This window comes from Ambystoma mexicanum, chromosome 7p (assembly GCF_040938575.1).
Source record: "Ambystoma mexicanum isolate Mex_15411 chromosome 7p, UKY_AmexF1_1, whole genome shotgun sequence".
NCBI lineage: Eukaryota > Metazoa > Chordata > Amphibia > Caudata > Ambystomatidae > Ambystoma > Ambystoma mexicanum.
The window spans coordinates 7,727,488-7,749,872 of NC_090939.1; the positions used below are offsets into that span (position 1 = coordinate 7,727,488).

The 22,385-nt window shown below is 46.3% G+C and overlaps 1 protein-coding gene across 1 annotated transcript in view; it reads right to left on the bottom strand.

The window, feature by feature from the left end:
• RSPH1 (radial spoke head component 1) overlaps positions 1–22,385 on the bottom strand; it is a 372,437-nt gene that overhangs the window by 316,775 nt on the left and 33,277 nt on the right. Inside the window, exon 2 of the mRNA XM_069635651.1 lies at positions 20,345–20,458. Coding sequence (XP_069491752.1) covers positions 20,345–20,458 — 114 coding nt within the window. The remainder of the gene's footprint in view (positions 1–20,344; positions 20,459–22,385) is intronic.

Below are 22,385 nucleotides of genomic sequence, written 5' to 3' on the forward strand. Positions count from 1 at the left end.
GTTGTGTCTTTGGGGAACGCGGCAGCGGACGCTGCTGCCAAGGAGGCCTCGTACTTTGAAAAACATGAAACAGGTGAGTTCATATTACAGCAAAAGACAAGCGAAGAGCCCCCAGAAGGATACAATGCCATGCCCATATCACAAATACTAGAGCTGCAGGAAGGAGCAAGTGGTGATGAAAAGATGATGTGGGGAAAACGAGGGTGCAGCAAATCGGCAACAGACTTACTATGGCGACAAAAATAACTCAGGGAAAGTAGTAATGCCGGTCAAACTATTAGAGTTAGCGTTTCAGCAATTACACTTCCCAGCACACAACACCAAACAACACATTGCAGCAGAGATACAAGAAGATTGGTTCGTGCCCTGTCTCTGAGCACATATCCAGACTGACAATGGAGTGCACCACGTGCCAGATATATAACTCTGGAATGACGCTAAGAACACTCAGGGGAATAATTCCAAAACCGGTAGGGCCCTTCAGAGAACTGCACATAGACTACGCGGATATGGGGGAAAGATGTAATGGGGCACGCTACATGATAGTGGTTGTATGCCCATTTTCGAGGTGGGTGGAAGCAGGTCCATGTGCACGACCTGATGCTAAAAGCGCTGCAAAGTTCCTAGTAAGGGAAGTGATCCCGCGTTGGGGAATTTGCAACGTAATCCGCTCAGACAACAGCACTCACTTTGTGAACGAGCTCTTCAAAGAAGTGACCACATTATTGGGAATAAAACATAAATTGTGCTCAATTTATCATCCTCAAAGTAATGGCGTGGTAGAAAAGATGAACGGACTGTTAAAAGGGAGACTGTCCAAATTGTGCTTTTCATTAAAGAAAAACTGGATCTAGTGTCTGCCCATTGCGCTGTTTGAGCTGAGGAATCAGCTGAGCAAGGACCACCATTTGTCCCCGCACGAAATCGTGACAGGGAGACGGATGCACACTGCACATTCCCCACTTCACCAACAATCAGACGCACACAGAAGCGCCACAATATTGGGAGATGAGTTCACAGAATACCTGAAGAAGCTAACTAGGGCAGCGCGCGCAATCTCAAAGCAGCTCTCTCCACCATTCACAAGGGAAGAAGGAAACACAACAGGATCCCATGTAGAACATGAAGTACAGGGACAATTAATGCCAGGAGAGTTCATTTATGTCCGAAGCTTTGTGCGCCGGTGGAATGCCCCACGGTTCCATGGACCGTACGAAGTGGTATTTTGTACCCCTACAGCTGTAAAAGTAAAGGGTCTCAAATATTGGATACATTTGACGGATGTGCGAAAGGCTTAATAGTGTGCAGGAAGAGGTGGATGAGGAGGCAGAGACAACAGCAAACAATACTAATGAAAATGATGAGTGAACGTGAACATGTGAGTGGAAGAAGTGTACCTGACAGATAAAATTGTTAACGAGAACCATTATATTACAGGTTATTGATAAAGATAAAAGATTAAAAAAAAAAAAAGAAGGATTTAAGTGTAAATAATAATGTGAAAAATATGTATATTGTCTGCTCCCTTCTCTGTACATGCCAACCCCCCTCCCCTACCCAGACTCATCTCCCTTCCATGACCTCTTGGCACTGGTAGTGCCAAAAAAATGTTTACATGCATGCACTTAATGCACTTTTATATCTCAAACAGGAACTACCATGGCAACTAACGGGCAGCCTGCAACGGATAGATTTATTAGATATAGAGAATTTTTAGCTGAGAGATGTAGATATTCGTATGAGTGTGAATTGTCTGTATGCATTACATTATTTTTTACAATACTGTTTGGCCTGGTTACGTATTGGTTTATAGCGTTCATCTCTATCGAGATGAACGAGGGGGGAGGTTATAACGGGATTAATGTGACAAATGAAACAGCAATTGTAAATACTAAAGAAGGTGATTTTTTGGTATGGGATGGAACTAAACTGGTATGGGGGTATTACACGACACCATCTAATGTTGCTATCTCGCAAAATGAAGGTTTGCAGGAAAAAATGCAAAACAGCACAACTTCCCCGCCAAAAGTATCTAATTACAATGCCCATAGTCTAAATGATCGTAACCCCTCAGTTATATCATGGTTATAGAACACCCCCACCAGCATGCCCGCTCCCGCAACAGAAAACACACTGCTAGATAGCATGAAGAAAGAGAATGAAAAAATGACAGCGAGATATGAAGTATTATATGATGACTGGGCAAAGGGGGGCGAGAGGGAGAAAGGGGGCCCACACTGTCCATCGCCCATGAAGCTGGGAAACACCTTAGAAAAAGAAATAACAGACGGAAAAGGGAGGCGGGGAGGAGGAAATATGATGAATATTATGGGTTGGGATTGGACAAAATGGAAGACCCACGACAACCCCACCAGAAAAATAAATGGTATGCAGACATGAGTGCAACGGATAAGCAAACCACAAATGAGAGCTGTTATGTCTGCTCCCTCATTCCCCATGCTTCAGGTACACCTAAAGTATTGTTACCCAAAGAGTTGACTATTGTCGATGCCCAATGTCTCCTTCATCTCATGTTGTGCAGAATTAAGAACACCTTCCAGGCACATGAAGTGACTTTTAAAATGCTGCAGAATGAGAAGACCTGTTATCTGAAGGCGGTAGGAGTGGTATGTTTGGAGGAGCCATTTTTTATAATACAAGGGACCCTTTTTTCAGAAAATAAGTGGAAAGACGAAGAGATAATGTGCAAGGCTGAAGCACTGCGAGGTGTGGCACCAGAGAAACTGCAATGGATAGAAGAGACGTGCACACCAGTATGGAAGGAACATATCTCAAAATTAACTTGGGTAACGGCCATTGAAAAACCCTTCAAGCTGCAGAAAGAAATAAACTATGAACTGTGTTTCAAGGGAGATGGGAGAACCATCATGGGGGTAAACAAAAACTGTAACAAGACCCTCACCATCCCAGATATGAGAAAAGGGACAGCGGCCCTAATGGACACTTATTGGGTATGTGGCAACCAGGCATACCTACACCTCCCACAATCCTGGGGTGGGAGCTGCTCATTGGCCACCCTACACTCCGCACTAATGGTGATCCCGGAAAGCCACATTGATGGGAGCAAGAAAACGTGAGAAAAACCTCAGCAGATCGAGGCCCAGCCAACTGCAGAGTCACAAGTATATGTCCTGTCTTCCGGGAACAAGGAGGAGGTGCTGTCCCGAAACAAACGAGCATCGAAATACATATCAAAAGCATCATCAGAACTGCTGGCACAGATCCCGGATAGATATTGATTATTCAGCTCTGCAGAAACTTTCTTTGCCTCACTCATCCCAAGCATCCAGACACAAGCAAATGCAAAGTGGCTCCAAATCACACGCTGGGAGCTGATCCAGCTGGCAAATGACACTGAAGAAGGGTTTAACGTAATAAAAGTGGAACTGCGAGCACTGCGGCTAATGACCATGCAAAATAGGTATGTCTTGGACCTGTTGACAGCAATGGACGGAGCTGTTTGCCGAAAAATTGGAAGTGCCTGCTGCACTTTCGTACCTTCCGAAGATGCAGATAACGGTTCCCTGTCCCATGTGATCGAAGCAGTACATAACCTAGGAGAAAGAATGAAAATGGAAGGTGGAGCAGAAGAAAGTGCATGGTTCGACAACATCTTCTCCTGGGTCCCATCGTGGCTGGGAATGACTGTTAAATTTTTGATGCCGGCTGTAGTGTTCCTTCTTTTACATTTTTTGCCTGTGCCAGGTGGGTCTTCGATGTTGCGCCAACGCAGTGCCGAATGGTGCAATGATGATGGGGACAATGGGCAACGCCCGCGGTACAATACAAACTATGCAGGAAGTACAGGTACAAACAGGAACAGATGACACGTCAAGATTCCAGATGGTGCCCAGGTACCACGACAAGGATATAGTAGATAAATTATGGCACACTACAATTAAAGAGCCCCGTATACTTGAATGGTACGATGAGGTGTGGGTGGACTTAGAAGGGGAGAGTGGTTGTATATACCTGACCTGCACCCCAGATGAATATGCTAGGAGAGGAGAGAGCCTGCGAGGGGTGTGCAGGGCATGGATGCCCATAAAAGGCACCCCTGCATGGGATGACGCTATAGCTGACGAGGAAGAGTGCAGGAGATTGGAGGATTTAAAGTATTCGTTACTTAAGTAACAAAAGGGGGGAGATGTATGGGAGGATTGGTCCAAGAGACCCCCCTCACCTGCATCCTCTCCCCCGGTGAAGTCCATGGCTCGTCAGGGGTTTCCCCTTGCCACCAGGGCCCAGGTGGTGGGTGGGCCACTGGCTGAAGACATTGACCAAACCTGTTGAATTTAGCTACGCCCTGGAAACCATTTTGTGAAATAAAGATGATTTGAGCCCTGTGCACCGCAGCGCGGCCCCCACCCTTGGAGAGTTTCAATTATCCCCGTGGCCACAGCTCTCTGGTAGATCCGCTGCAGGCCCGTTCCCACGAACAGATGGACATGAGCTAGTGTTAGATACCAACACTGTAACATTTCACCTTCCGCAGTGTATCGCTGTCTCCAGTATGACCCGGCCAGCAGGGCCAGGGTGGAAAAGAACTGTAAAATGGTCCCCTGACAAAAGCAGAGTCCCCAAATACTAATGTGCAAACCACCTGTGATGAAACTTTTCTCTCCACGACCTCTCTGACTAAAAACCTGTAAACTCCATAAAAATGGCAGAATATTGCTTATATGACATTAGGGATGAAGCACCCACATCCCGGTAACTATGCGCAAACAGTAAAAGTGTCCCGGGGGTTTTTCATGTTTTGTGTTTTACCAAGAAGCCCGCACCCCAAGGTCCCATGCCATAACTGAACTAATGCTGCTAGAGTGCAAGGGAAGACAAATGCAACCCTATTGGGAGCTCACGTAAGGGGTGCACGAAAATGCACCATATGTATGTCCAAGCTCACCATGTGTCACTGCCGTCAGTCTTATTGGCGGGTTGTTCCTGCGCGCTCCACCAACCTTACTACTACCTCACTTACCGCACATGTATAGACATGTAACAAAATGTTGTGGTTGTTAAATACTTAGCGTATAAGTAACGTGTTCGAAATGGCCATATGAAAGGCACTAACAATGTAAAAAAAAAACGTGAGCTTTGAAAAGACTCAATGAGTATTGTATATTATGTGAATGTTTATGTCTCTTCCACCTAGATCTGCAACACACGAGGAAAATACCTTTGTGAGCACATGCAAGGCCATTCCCCCTTCCTCCCAGTGAAGCCTGCCAGACGAAAAAGCAGAGGCCTATGCTGCTCTGCTCCACCTCTCCCAATTCGGCTGGAGCCCCTTCAAATATTTGCATTCCCCCACAGCCCCCAAGGCCACGGCCTGCCACCTGAATTATTTACAACCCAGCAGTAAACCCCGGCCTGAAAACACAGATCCAAAGGCGCCCTTTCTTAGGCTCCACGACCCACCGGCTCACCTTAGGTTAATGGCCCCTGTAAAATTAGGACACCCAATATTATGGCAACACTACAAGAACACATCCATAATGACTTCTAACGCGACATGATAACGCAGACCGCCTGTCCCATGCCCTGAGACCCAACCCCGCGACCTATGATACCCGGTCAACAGGACGATGGTAACCATTTATTTATGTATCACCAAAAGACCCCACTCTAGGTGCATTCCTCCTGTGTTGCATTAACCTGTAGAATAACCTATTGGACGATTTACCAGGGAAGATAATATTGCAATGTTGAATGACTGCTGTGTGCATGGCCCTAGGGCAGAAAGTCAGGCAAGACATTCATCACCGACACTGGTCACGGCTGGCACAACAACAACGCCCGGATGAGCCAAGCTGACCTGCCAGGCCCAGCCCAACCCACAAGGGTAACCAGTGACGTCCTCCAGCCACTGCAAACCACATCGCAGCAGCACCTATAGTTAGTCGTCGCCACCCAATCCCCACGAACTTGTGCCCCCTATAGCATGTAGGTTCTTATGACGCTTTTTGTAAATACATACGCCTGTCTTTGCTATTGTCAGACAGAGTGCTCTCGGAGTTTTCAGAGTTCTTTGCATGCCCTATTCTGATTGATAAACTCCCATTTAAGCTCACCCGCACTTTGTCCTGGCCTTATTCCCATCCTGGGAGAGTCCATTATTGTCTCTCATTGTGGGGAGGATCGTGCTATCTGGGGGACGCTCGCCTTCAATCCCTTTCCTTGATGTTATCATCTCTCACACCCCGATCAGGTAGCATAATCAGGCAAGTGTTAACTTGATAGGCCATCAAAATTTCAGCGGGAGCCTTCCCACAACATACTACAAAGGGCTTGATGATAAGAGAAACGCTCAATCAGTGCCCTCTGAATGTTTTTTTTATAGAGGAAATACATCGCTCCACCATCCCATTCGCTTGAGGCCAACTCAGAGTCACTTTCTGATGTCTAAAGCCCATGTGTCTGGCGAATGTTGCAAAATCCTGTCCATTATAAAGAGGCCCATTGTCTTATTTAATGATACTGGGAATTCACCACTCACTGAGCACCTCATCAAACACAGCCGCAAACTCTGGAAAAGCTGTTGTCACCATCTTTTTCACTAAAGGGAATCGTGAAAATTCATCAATAAAGACAAGTAAATACCCTCTAGTGCTTAGAGGACCATAAAACTCCACTGCCACTCGATCCCAAGGTCTTTTCGGAATCTGAGTAGGTTGCAATGGTAGTGGAGGAGGTAAACCTTTCCTTACTGGCTCTTCCACCATCTGGTCCACAGGAGGAAACCACCAGGTCTCCTTAACTATTTTTTCGTATTTTCAGCGCCCCTATGAGCTTCATGTGCGTCTGAATAGCCATTTGCCTGAGTGTGGGAGGAATCCCTAGGCGGCCCCCCTTTCATAAGATCGCATTTTCCATCACTGCTAGCTCAATGTGCACCTTTGCCAGTCTTTCCATCTCCCCCGTACAAACTCCAGGCTGATTTCCACTCTGTCTCCGATAATCTTTCCACGGACTCTGATTCGTGAGCTGAATAGCCAAAACCATCGAGGCGTTCTTCTTGGACTCAGATGTCATCATCTCCAAAGTAAGAGCAGGGGGCAATGCATTGACCACAACATAATTGAGGTACTCCCGATCACCCACTCTCATTACAGGATCCCCTCTGGGATGCCGCGAGATGTAATCGGCTGGGTTCTGGCCACCTCCAGGCTTATGTCTGATAGTATAATCATATTCTTACAGACGGATCCCCCATCTCTTGATCCTAGGTGGCATTTTGGAACAAGGATTTCCAAATTCTAAATTCAGACACAAGATACTTAATTGGCTACACACTAATGACACCTAACTGACAAACTTCACTTCCACCTTTCCAGCCCCTACACGATCCTTTGTTTCCACCAGACCACACCGTAGCCTGGTTAACTTTGCACGTAGTGTATATGTAGGCGTTTATATTGACACTCTTGATAATGTTTCCTTGACCTGCCAAGACCACTGCTTTGTATTTAATGTATCTTTTACCTTGTACCTGCCTCCCATTGCAATCACTGCTCTATGTATTGCTACCTTTGCACTGTAACTAAGTTTTAAGAGTTCTTGTTTCTGTTGCGCCCGTCTACCTAAGGGTTTGGTACGCATTACCAAACAAATAAATAAACAAACAAACAAACAAAGGAAGAAGAGCCTGATGAACTGTCACCAATGTGAAACACTTTCCAATAACAAAACTGTGAATGTGCTCACATGCCCATACTGCAGCAAGACTCTACTTCTCCCACTGGAAATATGCCATCTCAGTACGAGACAAAGCTCGACTAGAATACGTCACAATATGCCTGGGATACACATGGAGGAACACATCTTCAATTTCCACCCGAGTCAGAATGGCCCCCAACCCCACACGGCTGGCATCAACAATAATTTCTGGATGCCATTCAGGGTTGAAATACGCCAACTTCTTAGCCTCGGCCAATGCCTCCTTTATTCCTTCAAATGCTGTTTGACATTCTTCAGTCCACTCAAATCTCCAGTCTTTCTGCAACAACTGCCTCAACGGCTCCGTTTGACAAGCATAATGCGGCAAACACCTAGCACAATAACCTGCCATACCCAAAAAGGACCTTAAATCGGCCATTTGCAGAGGAGGTGCCAACTCCACAATAGTAATAACTTTCTCAGGGTCAGGGGACATACCAGCCTCAGAGAATATATGGCCAAAAAACCTCAGTTTCCTCTTATTGATGTTACACTTAGCGGCATTAAGAGTCAACCCTACTTTTTGCACCGCCTCACATGTGGCCACCAAGGCTTGGTCATGTTCTTCCTGAGATGCCCCATATACCAAGATATCATCCCTAATTCAATGTAGATTTTATAGGCAGAATTGCTTGCCGAATGGCTTCTTGGAAAACCATGGCGGCTGAAGAAATAGCAAAATTCAATCTCTGATACCAAAACAGGCCATCATGAGTTGAAAACGTTGTAATGGCCTGAGACTCAGGATGTAATTCCAACTGGTGATAACCCTGATTCAAATCAAGCTTTACACAATCATACCCTCAATGCTAGGCCCAATACTAGGAACTGGATGTCGCTCTCTTTGGATAGCGGTATTGGCAATCCGCATATCGATACATATCCAGATCTTTGCACCATCCTTTTGGACTACCACCAACCGGGAAATCCACAGGGTAGGTCCGGTCGCCCTCTCAATGATGTTATGATGTAAGAGCTGCTCCAACTCCTTAGTAACAGCTGCTTGCAGATGAAACCCCACTCTGTGGGGATGTTGTGGAACGGGTCGGACTGATTCATCAATATGCAATTTGACCACCATCCCCTTGAGCCTGCCTACCCCTTCAAACAACATTGGAAACCTGGCTTGAACAGACTCTTTAGACAGTGGCCCGACAGGTGTCATTGTAGCCATCATCCCAAGGTACTTAACCTTCTCTGTTGGTCTTTCCATTGAGTGCAATACATCACCCACCTGATAATGAATATCTATCAGTCCCAATTGGTTGGCCGTAGCATAACTGAGGATACATCTCCCCTTAATAGGACTCCTGATAACATGGAAAAGGGCATCTGTTGATCTGTTCTTGTACACCAGATGTATGGGAGCGAGGGGTCCCGAGGCCCCCTCACGTCGTACGCTCCTCAGTACAGAGCTTGGACCATGTGCCTCCGGTAGTGGGATTGCCCCTCGCCCTTATGTAAAGTTAACCACGGTTGACCGCTACATAGATGGGACTACTGAGCAGGACACAGGGCATCCATCCTTTGTGCCCCTTTCGACTCCATCTTGGGTAAACAGGCCTCACTGCGATAGTACAGCAATGCTCAGCTCCCCTTCCACCGCAGCAGCCAAGGACAGAGACACACACACACAAGACGCGCAGGCAACTGGGTGGCCCCCACCCTTGCACTCCCCCTGCGAAGGAAAGCTCTGCGCTTCCATTCTCACGCAGAAGCCGGAGAAAGTTGCAACAATCAATATGCTACAGTTTTCTTCCTCTGAGATCACTGTTCGTCTGAGAACCGGCATGTGAACCAAAATGAGCTAAGCACTTTCTGCTCGATTCGTCCTCATAAACGTGCAAGCCACCCACCCCCATTAGAACAATTTATTGACATCCCGACCCTGCGCTCCCAGTAAGGTATTTCTTTCAAGTACCAGACCCCTACCTGTGCTACAAAACCCACCCAACACACTCACTACTAATCTTAAGCAATAATGACTACAATATATATTTTTACTAATAGGTCTGAAACTTAGGAAAGATGTGAAACATAGCTTGATTCTTTTACATGCACAATAAGGTCAAAGCCCTTAATTACAAGCCACGAATGACCCAATTGTACTGACAATAATCATTGTGTGTGACTTATTTAGAAATGTGAAAAGTAGCATAAAATGTTTTAGATGATTTGTTATTCAGTGTTTTTCGAATGCAACATATTAGCTTAGGTAGTGACCACAGTGACCGGACCCTGACCTGCGTGGAGCACAAGACATTTGACGTCCGTCATCTCGTCAGCCACTCAGCCAACCAGGAGGAAGAGATGCCACCCACACCTACAGCACCATATCGCCTGGCCAATCGGGTCCATTTAGCACTTTTTGTTAGAGTTACTTTAATTGATATAAATATAAGTGTGATGTAAATGAGGAGGTGGGGAGTTTTTTGGGTTATTTTGTAGCTGGAGAAATAAACCATCCTTTGAACTCTTGCAGCCGGGTCTCGGTGCCTTCTTCCCCGAAAGGGGTTGCTTATTTTATTTTCTCTCGCACGTAGTAAGCCGGGGAAGGGCACCTACATTTTTGGTGACCCCCGCGAGGTGATTTAGAGAGGTGCCTCGAGGCCTGCACCGCCCGGCAGCGAGATCCAGGACGCCCCTGGCAAGACCATCGCCTCCGCGGTTGACCAGACTGTGCACATCAAGAAGAAAGGGTCAAGGGTTCCCGGTTGACGAATACCCAATCGAAAAAACTGCTCGCCAAGGCAGGCCACGGCTTGGTTGGGGGACAGACCTGAGCGAGGTCCGGCTGTGAGCGGTGACCCTCGGAGTACCTGACTGAACACGTGGAGTCCCGGTTGCAAAGACCCCAAAGGAAGGTAAGGGGAAATACGGGAAGAAGGGAATTAGCAACAAAGGGAAGGTAGTTAAGAATAGGGTCTGCGTGAGTGACGGTGAGGCTTTTCTGATCTATCCTTTATATGGCCATTAGGTGTTGTAAGAAGTGAGAAGAAGAGAAGTGGTATCCTAGCCCGTACGGGGTAGAAGGCGGCGCAGCATAGCATTTGTCCCGACCAAGTGCAGAATAGAGATAAAGAGAAAAATAATAGGGGTCTCGTGTAGGCTCAGAGTAGTTTTTTAGAATATTCTTTTTCCGTGAAGGTAAGAAATCTTGAGATATAATAAAGGTGAAAGGGGTGGAGAGTGAATGTGAAATAGTAGATAGTACAGGAAAGAAGAAAAACCAGGGACAGTAACGGGAATAGGGAAAGAACAAACGCGCGCAGGCAGTGCATGTGCATGTTGCATGATTATATGTTTGTTGGTCTGCTTTGTGTATATGTCCTGTTGAATACGCTAAAGTATTTCAGTACAAGTAATTTGTGATTGATATAAAATAGGCAAAGAAATAAATTGTGAGAGGTGACCAGGTAACACCCCTCAGAAAGCTAATGTGACATATGGTAATTGTGAGCATTGATAAAGAACGTATTATTTCCACATATTGTAACTGACATACCAAGTGAGAGGTGGGAAGAGATCCAAGGGTACCAGAATATACAAGAAAGGAAAAGAAACATTGCCATGGGGGGAGTAACACCACTGGCACATATTTGCCAGCACCTTCCACTATATAGCGACAGGATACAGAAATATCACGATCAGTGGATCACCGAGATAAAAGGAGACGGGGATACACCAATTTGGCCAGAAGGAGGGTCATTTGACAAAAGCGTATTGGATCTAGTATCAACACATTTACTAGCACGATACAAAGGAAAACAGTTACAGAACTGAAGAGAAGTATTAGATTTATGGCGAATGTTCGAAGAAGTTTCCCCCACGGCAGAGGTAGGTACAAGCCGAATGATAGAAAAGCAGAAAAAACCTGAAGAAGTAGGCGGGACACCAAAAGGGGAATGCTCAACAACTACAACCGAAAACGAAGTAACAAAAATCTATCCCTGAATGACTAGGCCAGCGGTAGGGTTTAGTGAACCCCTGTATATACCACCCACCGCCACTGCTCAGGGCGGGGCAACAGCCCCCGAACCTCCACCATATGACAAGGAAGGCCTGTACGGCCCCACGAGTGCGCCTCCTGTGGACATAGCACGTTTAACAGGTGATTTGAACCGCCAGTTAGCACACACACAAATGGAAATAACACGGTTAAGAGCTTTATGTGACAAAGGGCAAATGCTGCCAGGGGGAGGGGAGGTACCCCCGCTGTCACTGGCAGATCGCACACCCCCGATAGGGGCAGCAAGCAATGCAACCCCAGCAGCCTCAGTATCAGGACAATCTATAGCATCACAAGGGACATCATCGCAGCAGAGACAAGAACAAGAGTGGCAGCCAGGACAGTTCCTGTTCCAATTGAATAACAAACCAGTGAGAATTATACGCCCAGACATACCGGAAAGTCAACAAAGTGGAGATCAGGTTGAAAGACAAGGAAATGAACCCAAGGAAAACTGGGAGGATAATAACGAGCTAGAGTCAGAAATAGAAGAAATATGGGACGATTTAGATGAATACGAAGAGGCAGCTGCCGCGGAAGGATCCCCACTGCCAAACCGCCGTTACCCAGACACACTATCGCCACCATTATGGCAAGGTAGATTAAGACAACGAACAGGGAGGACAGGGAACATACTGGTAAGTAAAACGAAAAAAGGGAGAACGAGCAAAACAGGAAAGAAACAGAAACTACAAATGCCACGGATACATAAAGGAGCAGGCAGGTCAAACTATATTCCGTGGGCCCAAATGGACAAAACCAACCTGTTAAACCTCCTCCCCCCGCTGACGGGAGGGGCAGGTAAGTGGATACATGTATTTGAGAAGAACACGGCAGGCGTGCCGTTAGCTATAGGTGATGTAAAAAGTTTATTAGTATCAGCAATCGGGGACCAAGCAGACACAATCTGGGAAAGAGCAGGGTTCCCGGGAGTAACAATGAGCTGTGATCGACACGATGGATCACCATTCAACAATGTTCGAGCACAAGTGTGGGATGCATTGTGGCGTGCATTTCCCGATGTTCCAGATTTACATGCAGTGATGCAGTGCACGATGGAGGAGAACGAGGATCCTGCGCAATTCATTCTGCGACTGCAAGACTTATGGAGAAGCGAAACTGGTACGGCATGGAATCAATCAACAGCTTTATTCTATTTTATCATTAAAAAGGGGTTGCCGAAAGAAGTACAGAAGGCCTTGGACAAAATAGCTGGTATCGAAGCCAAAGCGTGGCCTGAAATACAGAGCATAATTGTACACCACTGGAGGAGGATCAAAGAGAAGGAAAAGGAGGTCACGCAAAAGAGGCTGGCCGACAAAGCAAAATTAGTACAGACGAAATTAGTGAAGGTTGCCGCCATGTCTGCCAGTGTAACCGCAGACAGAGGAAACGAAGGAGAGGAAAACGCGGGAGGAAGTCCCGTTGGGATAGCAGCACAGTGGGTTGGAGAGGACCAAGGACAGTGGAACGGAGAGGAACAGCCATGCCAAGGGTCGCAGTGGCAGAACAGGCCGGCCCAAGGAAGAGGTGGGTACCGCGGGCAGAGGGGAGGATACGGAGGAATAGGAAACAGAGGGTATGGTGGGCAAGGACCAAGAGGAGAACAACAGGGGTCGTGTTGGAATTGTGGAAGATGGGGACATTATTCACAAGATTGTAGAATGCGACCATCAGGGTATTTTCAAGGGCAGCAGCAGCAGCCCATGAACAATGAACAGGGGTGGGGCTGCCCACACCCAGGTAGCCCTTGTGGAGCTCTAATGGGGAGGGGGGACAACAAGATCAGTACTGCTATGACCGCCAAATGCATCAGAGACCGACAGCCCCACAACAGCAGCAACAGCCACAACAGCAAAACGCACTACCGCCCATAGCGAGACAAAACCCAGTAGGGAACATAAACAATAACCCTTTTGCAGCGGCTGCAAGCGGTGCCCCTGCACCATTCCGTGGCGCAACGGTCATAGGTGACAACGCTTTTTCAGTGCCAGGTCAGCAAAGATACCAAGACTAGGGCAGCCTACAGGGAGCACTTGCGTGTCCAGTCCTATCCACCACACAAAGTGCAAATGAGGAACCACTAGTGGAGGCAGAGATAGGAAACAAGCAGTTTATCTTTATGGTAGACCCTGGAGCAGAAAACATGCCTCACAGAAGGGCGGTTTCAGCTCTCGGGAAGAAATTTGGAGACGCAGGGGTTCTCTGGGGCTATTTTAAAAGGTCCTTACACAAAAGATCTTGATGTAACAGTAGGGGGAAAAACAGTGTGTGCACCCTCATTGTATTACGAAGACGCGCCAATCAATTTGATGGGACGAGACTTGCTCAGTAAGTTAAACATGACCATAGCCTTTACTGAAAGAGGAATAGTGTGCTCAACGCCAGGGGTATGCCCCGTACGAGCACTCTTGATAATAAGCACGATTACAAAGGAAGTTGCAGTAAGAGGGATCCCCATTGACATGGACATGTTTGTCTATGGAATACAGGTATTAGCCAGAGTAGTGCCTGAAATAACACAAAAAGAGTGGAGAATACCATCAGACTTCATATTCCGCCCAATCACACCAACAGATGTAGTGCCAGGCACAATCATATCTATAGACATTGAGGCAGTTCAAGTTTCAAACAGACGCATTGTGGTCATAGGCCTAGACACGCAGGGACGCGAATGGAGAAGTGTACTATGCATAGAGCCGAACATAATGCTAAAAAGATGTAACTGATGAAGAATTGTTTACCGATTACGAGGGGGATGGAGAAACTATAATGGAAATAAGCATACCATGTGACATTATGATCCAATACAGAGAAATACATAACCCACTCATGGCTAACATAAAGGCCCCACTGACAATATTTGAGGAAGATATGGCCAGGGTAGCACCTGAAATTTGGACTACAGGGCCACACAATGTAGGATTATTGCACGAGGTAACTCCCATAAAGATAAAACTGAAACCAGGTGCCCTCCCACCCAGAGTGAAACAATACCCCATATCTAAAGAAGCAGAGGAAGGTATTAGAGAAACAGTGAATGCACTCCTAAGCCAAGGTATCTTAGTGCCATCAACTTCCCCATGAAACACAGTGATTTTTCCGATTAAGAAAGTGAAAGGAGGGGCATGGAGAATGGTCCAGGACCTCTGCCCACTCAATGACGTCATCCAAAAAGAGTTCCCTTTAGTGCCTAACCCGGCATCAATATTGTGCAGTATACCAAAAGAGGCAACTTGCTTCACTGTCATTGATCTGAAAAATGCCTTTTTCTCTGTGCCACTCGCACCAGAGTCGCAGCACCTTACAGCCTTTACATTAGGAAACAGCAGATATGAACATCGCAGACGCCCACAGGGGTATTGCGAGAGCCCAAGCATTTTTAACAGAGTACTACGAGAAGACATTGGCAACATAGATGTAGGGAGCACCATTATACAGTACGTAGACGATTTACTCGTCTGTTGCAAAACAGAAGAAGAGTGTAGAGAAGACTCGATAACACTGCTTAACGTATTGGCTGCCAAGGGATACAAGGTGGACAATGGAAAGTTACAATACTGCCTTGCAGACGTTGTGTATCTTGGCCAGCAAATATCTAAATATGGAAAAAGAATACTACCAGATAGAGCTGCTGCCATTCGACACATTATCATACCAAAAACAGTGCAGAAATGTATTGGCATATGTAACTATTGCAGATACGATATTTATCATAACCTGGGGTTAGATGAAATAGAGGACCCCCGACACCCTGACCAATCCAACAAATGGTATTCAGACATGAGCACCGCAGCAAAGCAAGCAAGTAACGAAAGCTGCTATGTGTGCTCACTTATTCCTCATGCAACTGGAACCCCAAAAATGTTAATCCCACAGGAAGTACCCTTGTCTGAGGCCCAATGTTTGATTCATCTGATGCTGTGTAGAATAAAAAAGACATTTCAAGCACACACAGTCACTATGGAAAAATTGGAAAACGAACAAACTTGCACCAGCAGACGACAAGGAGTAATCTGCCTCCAAGAGCCATTTTTCATCATAAAAGGGACAAGGTATGCAGACAAGTGGCATGATGAAACAATTAAATGCAAAGCTGAGGGGCTTCGAGGGCTGCCAGACGAAACATACGAGTGGGCAAAAGAAACGTGCATCACCATCTGGTCACAGCATATCACCAAGCTGACATGGGTCACACCCCTGGAGAGGCCCATAAAGATTCAAAGAGAAATACCGCACAAACTTTGCTTCCATGGAGAAGGGAAGGGGAATATGGGAACCGCACAGCAGTGCAATAAGACTTTAATAATGCCAGATATGAAAAAAGGTGCTGCTGCATTAATGGACATCTACTGGATCTGTGGCAAATGAGCCTACCTGCATCTCCCAGCATCCTGGAGGGGCACTTGTGCCCTAGCCACACTTCACTCAGCATTAATGGTGATACCAGAGAGCCATGTTCAGTTTACAGCAAGGCCTTCGGCTGACAGTTCGACAGCAGGCCAATCGGCTGACACATCGGCAGCAGGGCAATCAGCTGAACCATCGACAGCGCCCGATGAGACAATCACGGAGCCCCCAGCATACAAACTACTGTCAGAAGAAACCTTGAAGACGAAGTTGTCACGCAGCAAAAGATCCCATTATATTTCGTCCAAATCGTCAGAACTCCTTGCTGAAATCCCGCAACAGTACAGGTTTTTCTCATCTGCAGAGACATTTTTTGCATCATTTCTAGCACCAGGCGTTCAAGCAAGGACAAATGCGAAATGGCTGCAGATAACACGGTGGGAGATCATCCAGCTGGCTAACGACACTGAAGAAGGATTCAACATCATAAAAATAGAGCTCCGTGCACTGTGCCTGATGACGATGCAAAACAGATATGTCTTAGATCTTATCACGGCGATGGACGGTGGTGTTTGCAAAAGAATTGGGGGGCCGTGTTGCACGTTCGTACCAACTTCAGATGCTGATAACGGGACACTGTCACATGTGATAACAGCAGTGCATAATTTATGAGAAAGAATGAAAACAGAAGGTGGAGCAGCTGACAGCACATGGTTCGACAATATGTTCAGTTGGATACCATCATGGGTGAACATCGCAGCGAAGATACTCATTCCCATTATTGTCTTTCTTCTCCTAATATTCTGTGTGTGCCAACTGGGACTAAGATGCTGTGAAAATAATATGCCTAATTCAGCGATGATGATGGTAACAGTGGGCCGACAGACAACGGTGGCTACCATGATAGATGCCCAAGTACAAACTGGAGAATACACCACACCGCAATATAGGATGACTGCCGTCTATAGACAGTATGGGGACGTGGTCGATAATCTACATTACACTACCATTAGAGAACCAAAGAACTTGCTGTGGTATAATGAGGTTTGGATAGATTTAGATGGGGATGGTGGGATATACTTAATGGTCACACCAGAAGAATATGCAAGAAGAGGTAACAGCTTAAGAAGTGTGTGCAAAGCATGGATACCAATAAAGGGTACACCTGCTTGGGATGAGGCTGTGGCTGAAGCTGAGCGCTACCGAAGGGAGAACGGAAAGAACAAGATAAGTAGTTCATTACTTTAGATGTAACGAAAGGGGGGAATGTATGGGAGCGAGGGATCCCCAGGCCCCCTCACGTCGTACGCTCCTCAGTACAGAGCTTGGACCATGTGCCTCCGGTAGTGGGATTGCCCCTCGCCCTTATGTAAAGTTAACCACGGTTGACCTCTACATAGATGGGACTACTGAGCAGGACACAGGGCATCCATCTTTTGTGCCCCTTTCGACTCCATCTTGGGTAAACAGGCCTCACTACGATAGTACAGCAATGCTCAGCTCCCCTTCCACTGCAGCAGCCAAGGACAGAGACACACACACACAAGGCGCGCAGGCAGCTGGCTGGCCTCCACCCTTGCACTCCCCCTGCGAAGGAAAGCTCTGTGCTTCCATTCTCACGCAGAAGCCGGAGAAAGTTGCAACAATCAATATGCTACAGTTTTCTTCCTCTGAGATCACTGCTCGCCTGAGAACCAGCATGTGAACCAAAATGAGCTAAGCACTTACTGCTCGATTCGTCCTCATAAACGTGCAAGCCACCCACCCCCATTAGAACAATTTATTGCCATCCTGACCCTGCGCTCCCAGTAAGGTATTTCTTTCAAATACCAGACCCCCGCCTGTGCTGCAAAACCCACCCAACACACTCACTACTAATCTTAAGCAATAATGACTACAATATATATTTTTACTAATAGGTCTGAAACTTAGGAGAGATGTGAAACATAGCTTGATTCTTTTACATGCACAATAAGGTCAAGGCCCTTAATTACAAGCCACGAATGACCCAAATGTACTGACAATAACCATTGTGTGCGACTTGTGTAGAAATGTGAAAAGTAGCATAAAATGTTTTAGATAATTTGTTATTTAGTGTTTTTCGAATGCAACATATTAGTTTAGGTAGTGACCACAGTGACCGGACCCTGACCTGCGTGGAGCCCAAGACATTTGATGTCCTTCATCTCGTCAGCCACTCAGCCAACCAGGAGGAAGAGATGCCACCCACACCTACAGCACCATATCGCCTGGCCAATCGGGTCCATTTAGCATTTTTTGTTAGAGTTACTTTAATTGATATCAATATAAGTGTGATGTAAATGAGGAGGTGGGGAGTTTTTTTGGGTTATTTCCTAGCTGGAGAAATAAACCATCCTTTGAACTCTTGCAGCCGGGTCTTGGTGCCTTCTTCCCCGAAAGGGGTCGCTTATTTTATTTTCTCTCGCACGTAGTAAGCCGGGGAAGGGCACCTACACAGCCGACGATGAAATTGGCCCAAATACTGCAAAGGTTGTACAGCCCCCCACTGAAAAATCCTGGCCATAGATTTAGTCAACTTTAAACCCATGTCCATCAGCATAAAGTCCTGTTCCCCGAGAACATAACACTTGCCCCTGTATCTATCAAAAACACATTGGTACTCCCTCCCAGTTCAATAGACACCCTTGGGACTTCCTTCACCTCCCAACCATTCTGCACCAAGTTCACATACTCATCAGAATAATACTGTGCCACAGCGGGTTGAGCCTTATAAAATTCAGCATTATTGTACATCCCAGGAAATCCCTGTGGATCCAACCTACGACTGTGTTCCGGATCATGAACCACGCCATACTCATATCCCCCGAAACTTCATCAATGGCCCTGACTTAGTTCCGGGGACCAAAGGCATCCCTCTGGTGCTGGATCCGCCGTGGACCTTGAAATGAAGAAAATGAACTTTGAGAGGCACAGGGTGAACGCCCGACACCCGATATCTTTGCCTCGCCTCCGTCCTCTCGCTCTCCGTAGTCACCACACCACCTTCACTCGACTACTGGAAGCATTCCTTGCGCTCACAGGCACGCAACCAACCCGCTTGCCACTTCGCGGCTTCATTGGTCCTCCTCACAGCAACCTCGGCATCGGAGCCTCTAACCCTCACGACAGCCCAGCACCTCTCCTCTCGCGGCACCCTTCACAGCAGACAAGCCGCTGCAGCTGCAAATTGCTGCGCAGGACCCTCAACAGGGGACACAGCCACACGTTCAGATCAAACACGTGTAGATCAGTAGCCCTTCGTCGCCAGTTGTCGGACATGATAAGTACAGCAATAAACACACACAGGATGCAGCCGCTTTCACCAGCAGGACACTACTTTATTTAGGGACGTATCTCTTCATATACACAACTCCAGAGACACGTGTCAATGCACACGTGAGTCTGCTCTAAAAGGCACAGGCTTCCTTCCACTAGTCCGTGACAGTGGCATCAGCTTTTGAATATATGATCCCCCAGTCAGGGGGCCCAAGATGGATTCCAAGGACACGCTCACGGCTTAGTGCTAATGCGCATGTCCTGATCCTCCGAGCATGCGTAGATCGGACAGTAGGAAGGCCTTCTCACGTGCCAATAGTACTGTGCTGCTGCTACACCAACCAACACTGCGCCCTTCACTTCTAGCTCTTGATGTGGAGAGGCAGGTGTTATGTACCTGGCCCTCTGGACTCCTGCCATCAGGAGTTCCCTGGAGTATGTTCAGTGGAACAGAGCACAGTTTCTATTTTGGGTCCCACAGGAAGTGATAGGATTTGAATGCATTCAATTGCTGGTCTGATGTATTGTTAAATGGTGACTTTTTACCTAGTGACGTAGTTTGTAGACTATTAAAATATGTCCCGACTGCAAGAAGAAATACCCAAAGTGTGGCTTCATTTCTGGTTTTGCTCTGTTACAGTTGGAGCCCGGATACAAGTGTCTCTCTCAAAGGGTCGAGTCTGAGAGGAGCGGATCACAGGAGGGACCCAAGGGCTCTTCTATACACAAGCATTATCATTTGCTCCTAATCCTCACACTTCTTTTCACTTTCAGAAAGGCTTCTCTTCTTGAGACTTCTGATACCGGTCAGTAACATTGTTTGGTGATTTCCTAAAAGATACATTCATTTATCCTATGGTAAAAAGTTGGGTATATATAACATACATATATTTTTATGAAGATGCCCTAGGATTCAATGTTTGCCAGAATGCTGCTGCCTGGACTCACCTGTCCACTGCGCTTTCCATTCTCATACTGGCCTTCGTACGTGTCTCCGTTGGGCAGCCGCGCTCGGCCGTGTCCGTGACGCTCCCCGGCCTCATTACGTTCACCCTCATACTCCTGGTTACAGGGAAAAAACAAAAAGCTCAATCACTTTCATCAAGTAGCAATCAGAATATCCCCGTTCTCTGACACACACACACTTCATGAACACAGGCAGAGGAAGGGAACCTGAAAAGTGTTGATTCCAAGACTGAGCTATGAGTTCACCAGGGACACAAGACGTACAAAACCTCTTCCAATCTTCAATCTACTAACACAACCCTCTGCCCCCACCCCAAGAAGTATTAAACGCTCTGATCGATGACTTTGGACACCAAAGGATTAATAGAGATACACCCCAAGAAAAGGCACCCTGAAGTAATTGCAGAATTAAAGGGAAAAAAACATGACATGGATTGAAAACTGTACTCTGAACACTATTGAATAGTTTGGGCTATTAGGGGTCACGTGCATTGCATTTGAGTACCTATTCAAGTGCAGATTGGGAGGAAAAGCACACACTGAGGGACACAGAGGAATGCCATGTGTGGAGGTACACACAGCCTGTAGGTGTTGTTTGGCGATGAGCCCACCCATTGCCTGCCCATAACCATGCCAATCCCTATGGCCATTCCCACCCATTCCTGCCTCTCCCCGCCCAAAACTCCTCATCATGGGAACTCTTTAAAGGCACAGGCTGGCTGTTTATTGTTGCATTGGGAGAGGATGGAGGCGGGTCTTATGGAAGAGTACAGCTGGGTTTCTTGATCAGCTCGAGTAAAGGATTCCCAGATTTTGAGACTGCTGATGGTTTTTTTTCTTTCATGACAGGCATAAAGAATCACACATGGGGGAAAAGCCTTGCAAGGAGAGAGAGGTTGGGCTGGAAAATTAAGCGGCTTTTCAAGATGCTGTCTCGGGCGAGGTCGAGATCTTCAATTTGTTCCAGTCCTCGAATCTTAATGTATTAAAATGGCATAGGGTCCTGCTGTCTTCAAAATAGTTGCAATCCTTTGAAAACATTTCTCCTCTGCTGCTATCACGAGCAGCATATTCCACATGGGGTGGCCACATTTTCAAAACCAAACACCTGATGAAAACACACAGAAAAAAGATTTTGTTCAGTCTCCTTCCATTTGTAAGCACTATGCGTGTCCTTCACTGAAGTCCTGTTAAAAACCAGCATTGGGAAAGCCAATAGTTTTGGCTTGTGTACAAGTATTAGGCTTTTGCAAGGCACTGCTATTAGATGCCCAGGTATTCGCATCATTTAGCACCTGCTACCATCAATGGCAGTTAATACCACTATGGCTTTGCATGACAAGAGCCTTTCCCATGCCTACACAAAAGCCCAAACAGTTGCCATTGCCAATGCTTGTTTTTTAAAAGGCTGTTCACTACTTAAAAGAAGTCATCCGCGTGGAGCGCGTTTAAGGCTGCTGTACTGGCAAGGCTGATTCTCTTGGCATATCCCCCATCCACTGAACTCCCAAGAAAACATGATCAGATGTTTGAGGAATAGAACTTCCTCCTCCTTCAGACACAGAAGTAACTGACACACAAACTAGGATCAACAACAACAGAAAAGAGACTATGGGCTAATTTAAAGACACAGAGGTTCTGCCCCTTCAGCAAACATAAAAGTCTAAACCTAAGAACCTATGTGTCCCTTCTCCTTAAAACCTTCTCTCTCAAAATTAATCCCTCCTTTCTCTTTCATAAAGAGATCATCCAGACCATGGACCAAAATAGGTACTGGGTAACAAACAAATGTAAACATAAAAATATTTTTATTTTATATATATCTCAATAAACAATTTATTACACAAGTAAACATATATATATATATATATATATATATATATATATAACACAATTCTTTACAACCTGGTGTTGTTAAAAGCATTCATAATATAATGTAGACAAACATACGAAAATACATATGTTTGACTGTATCTTGAGTCACTAATTAAAAGTGGTTGATACACCCACAGTGGTCTATTGA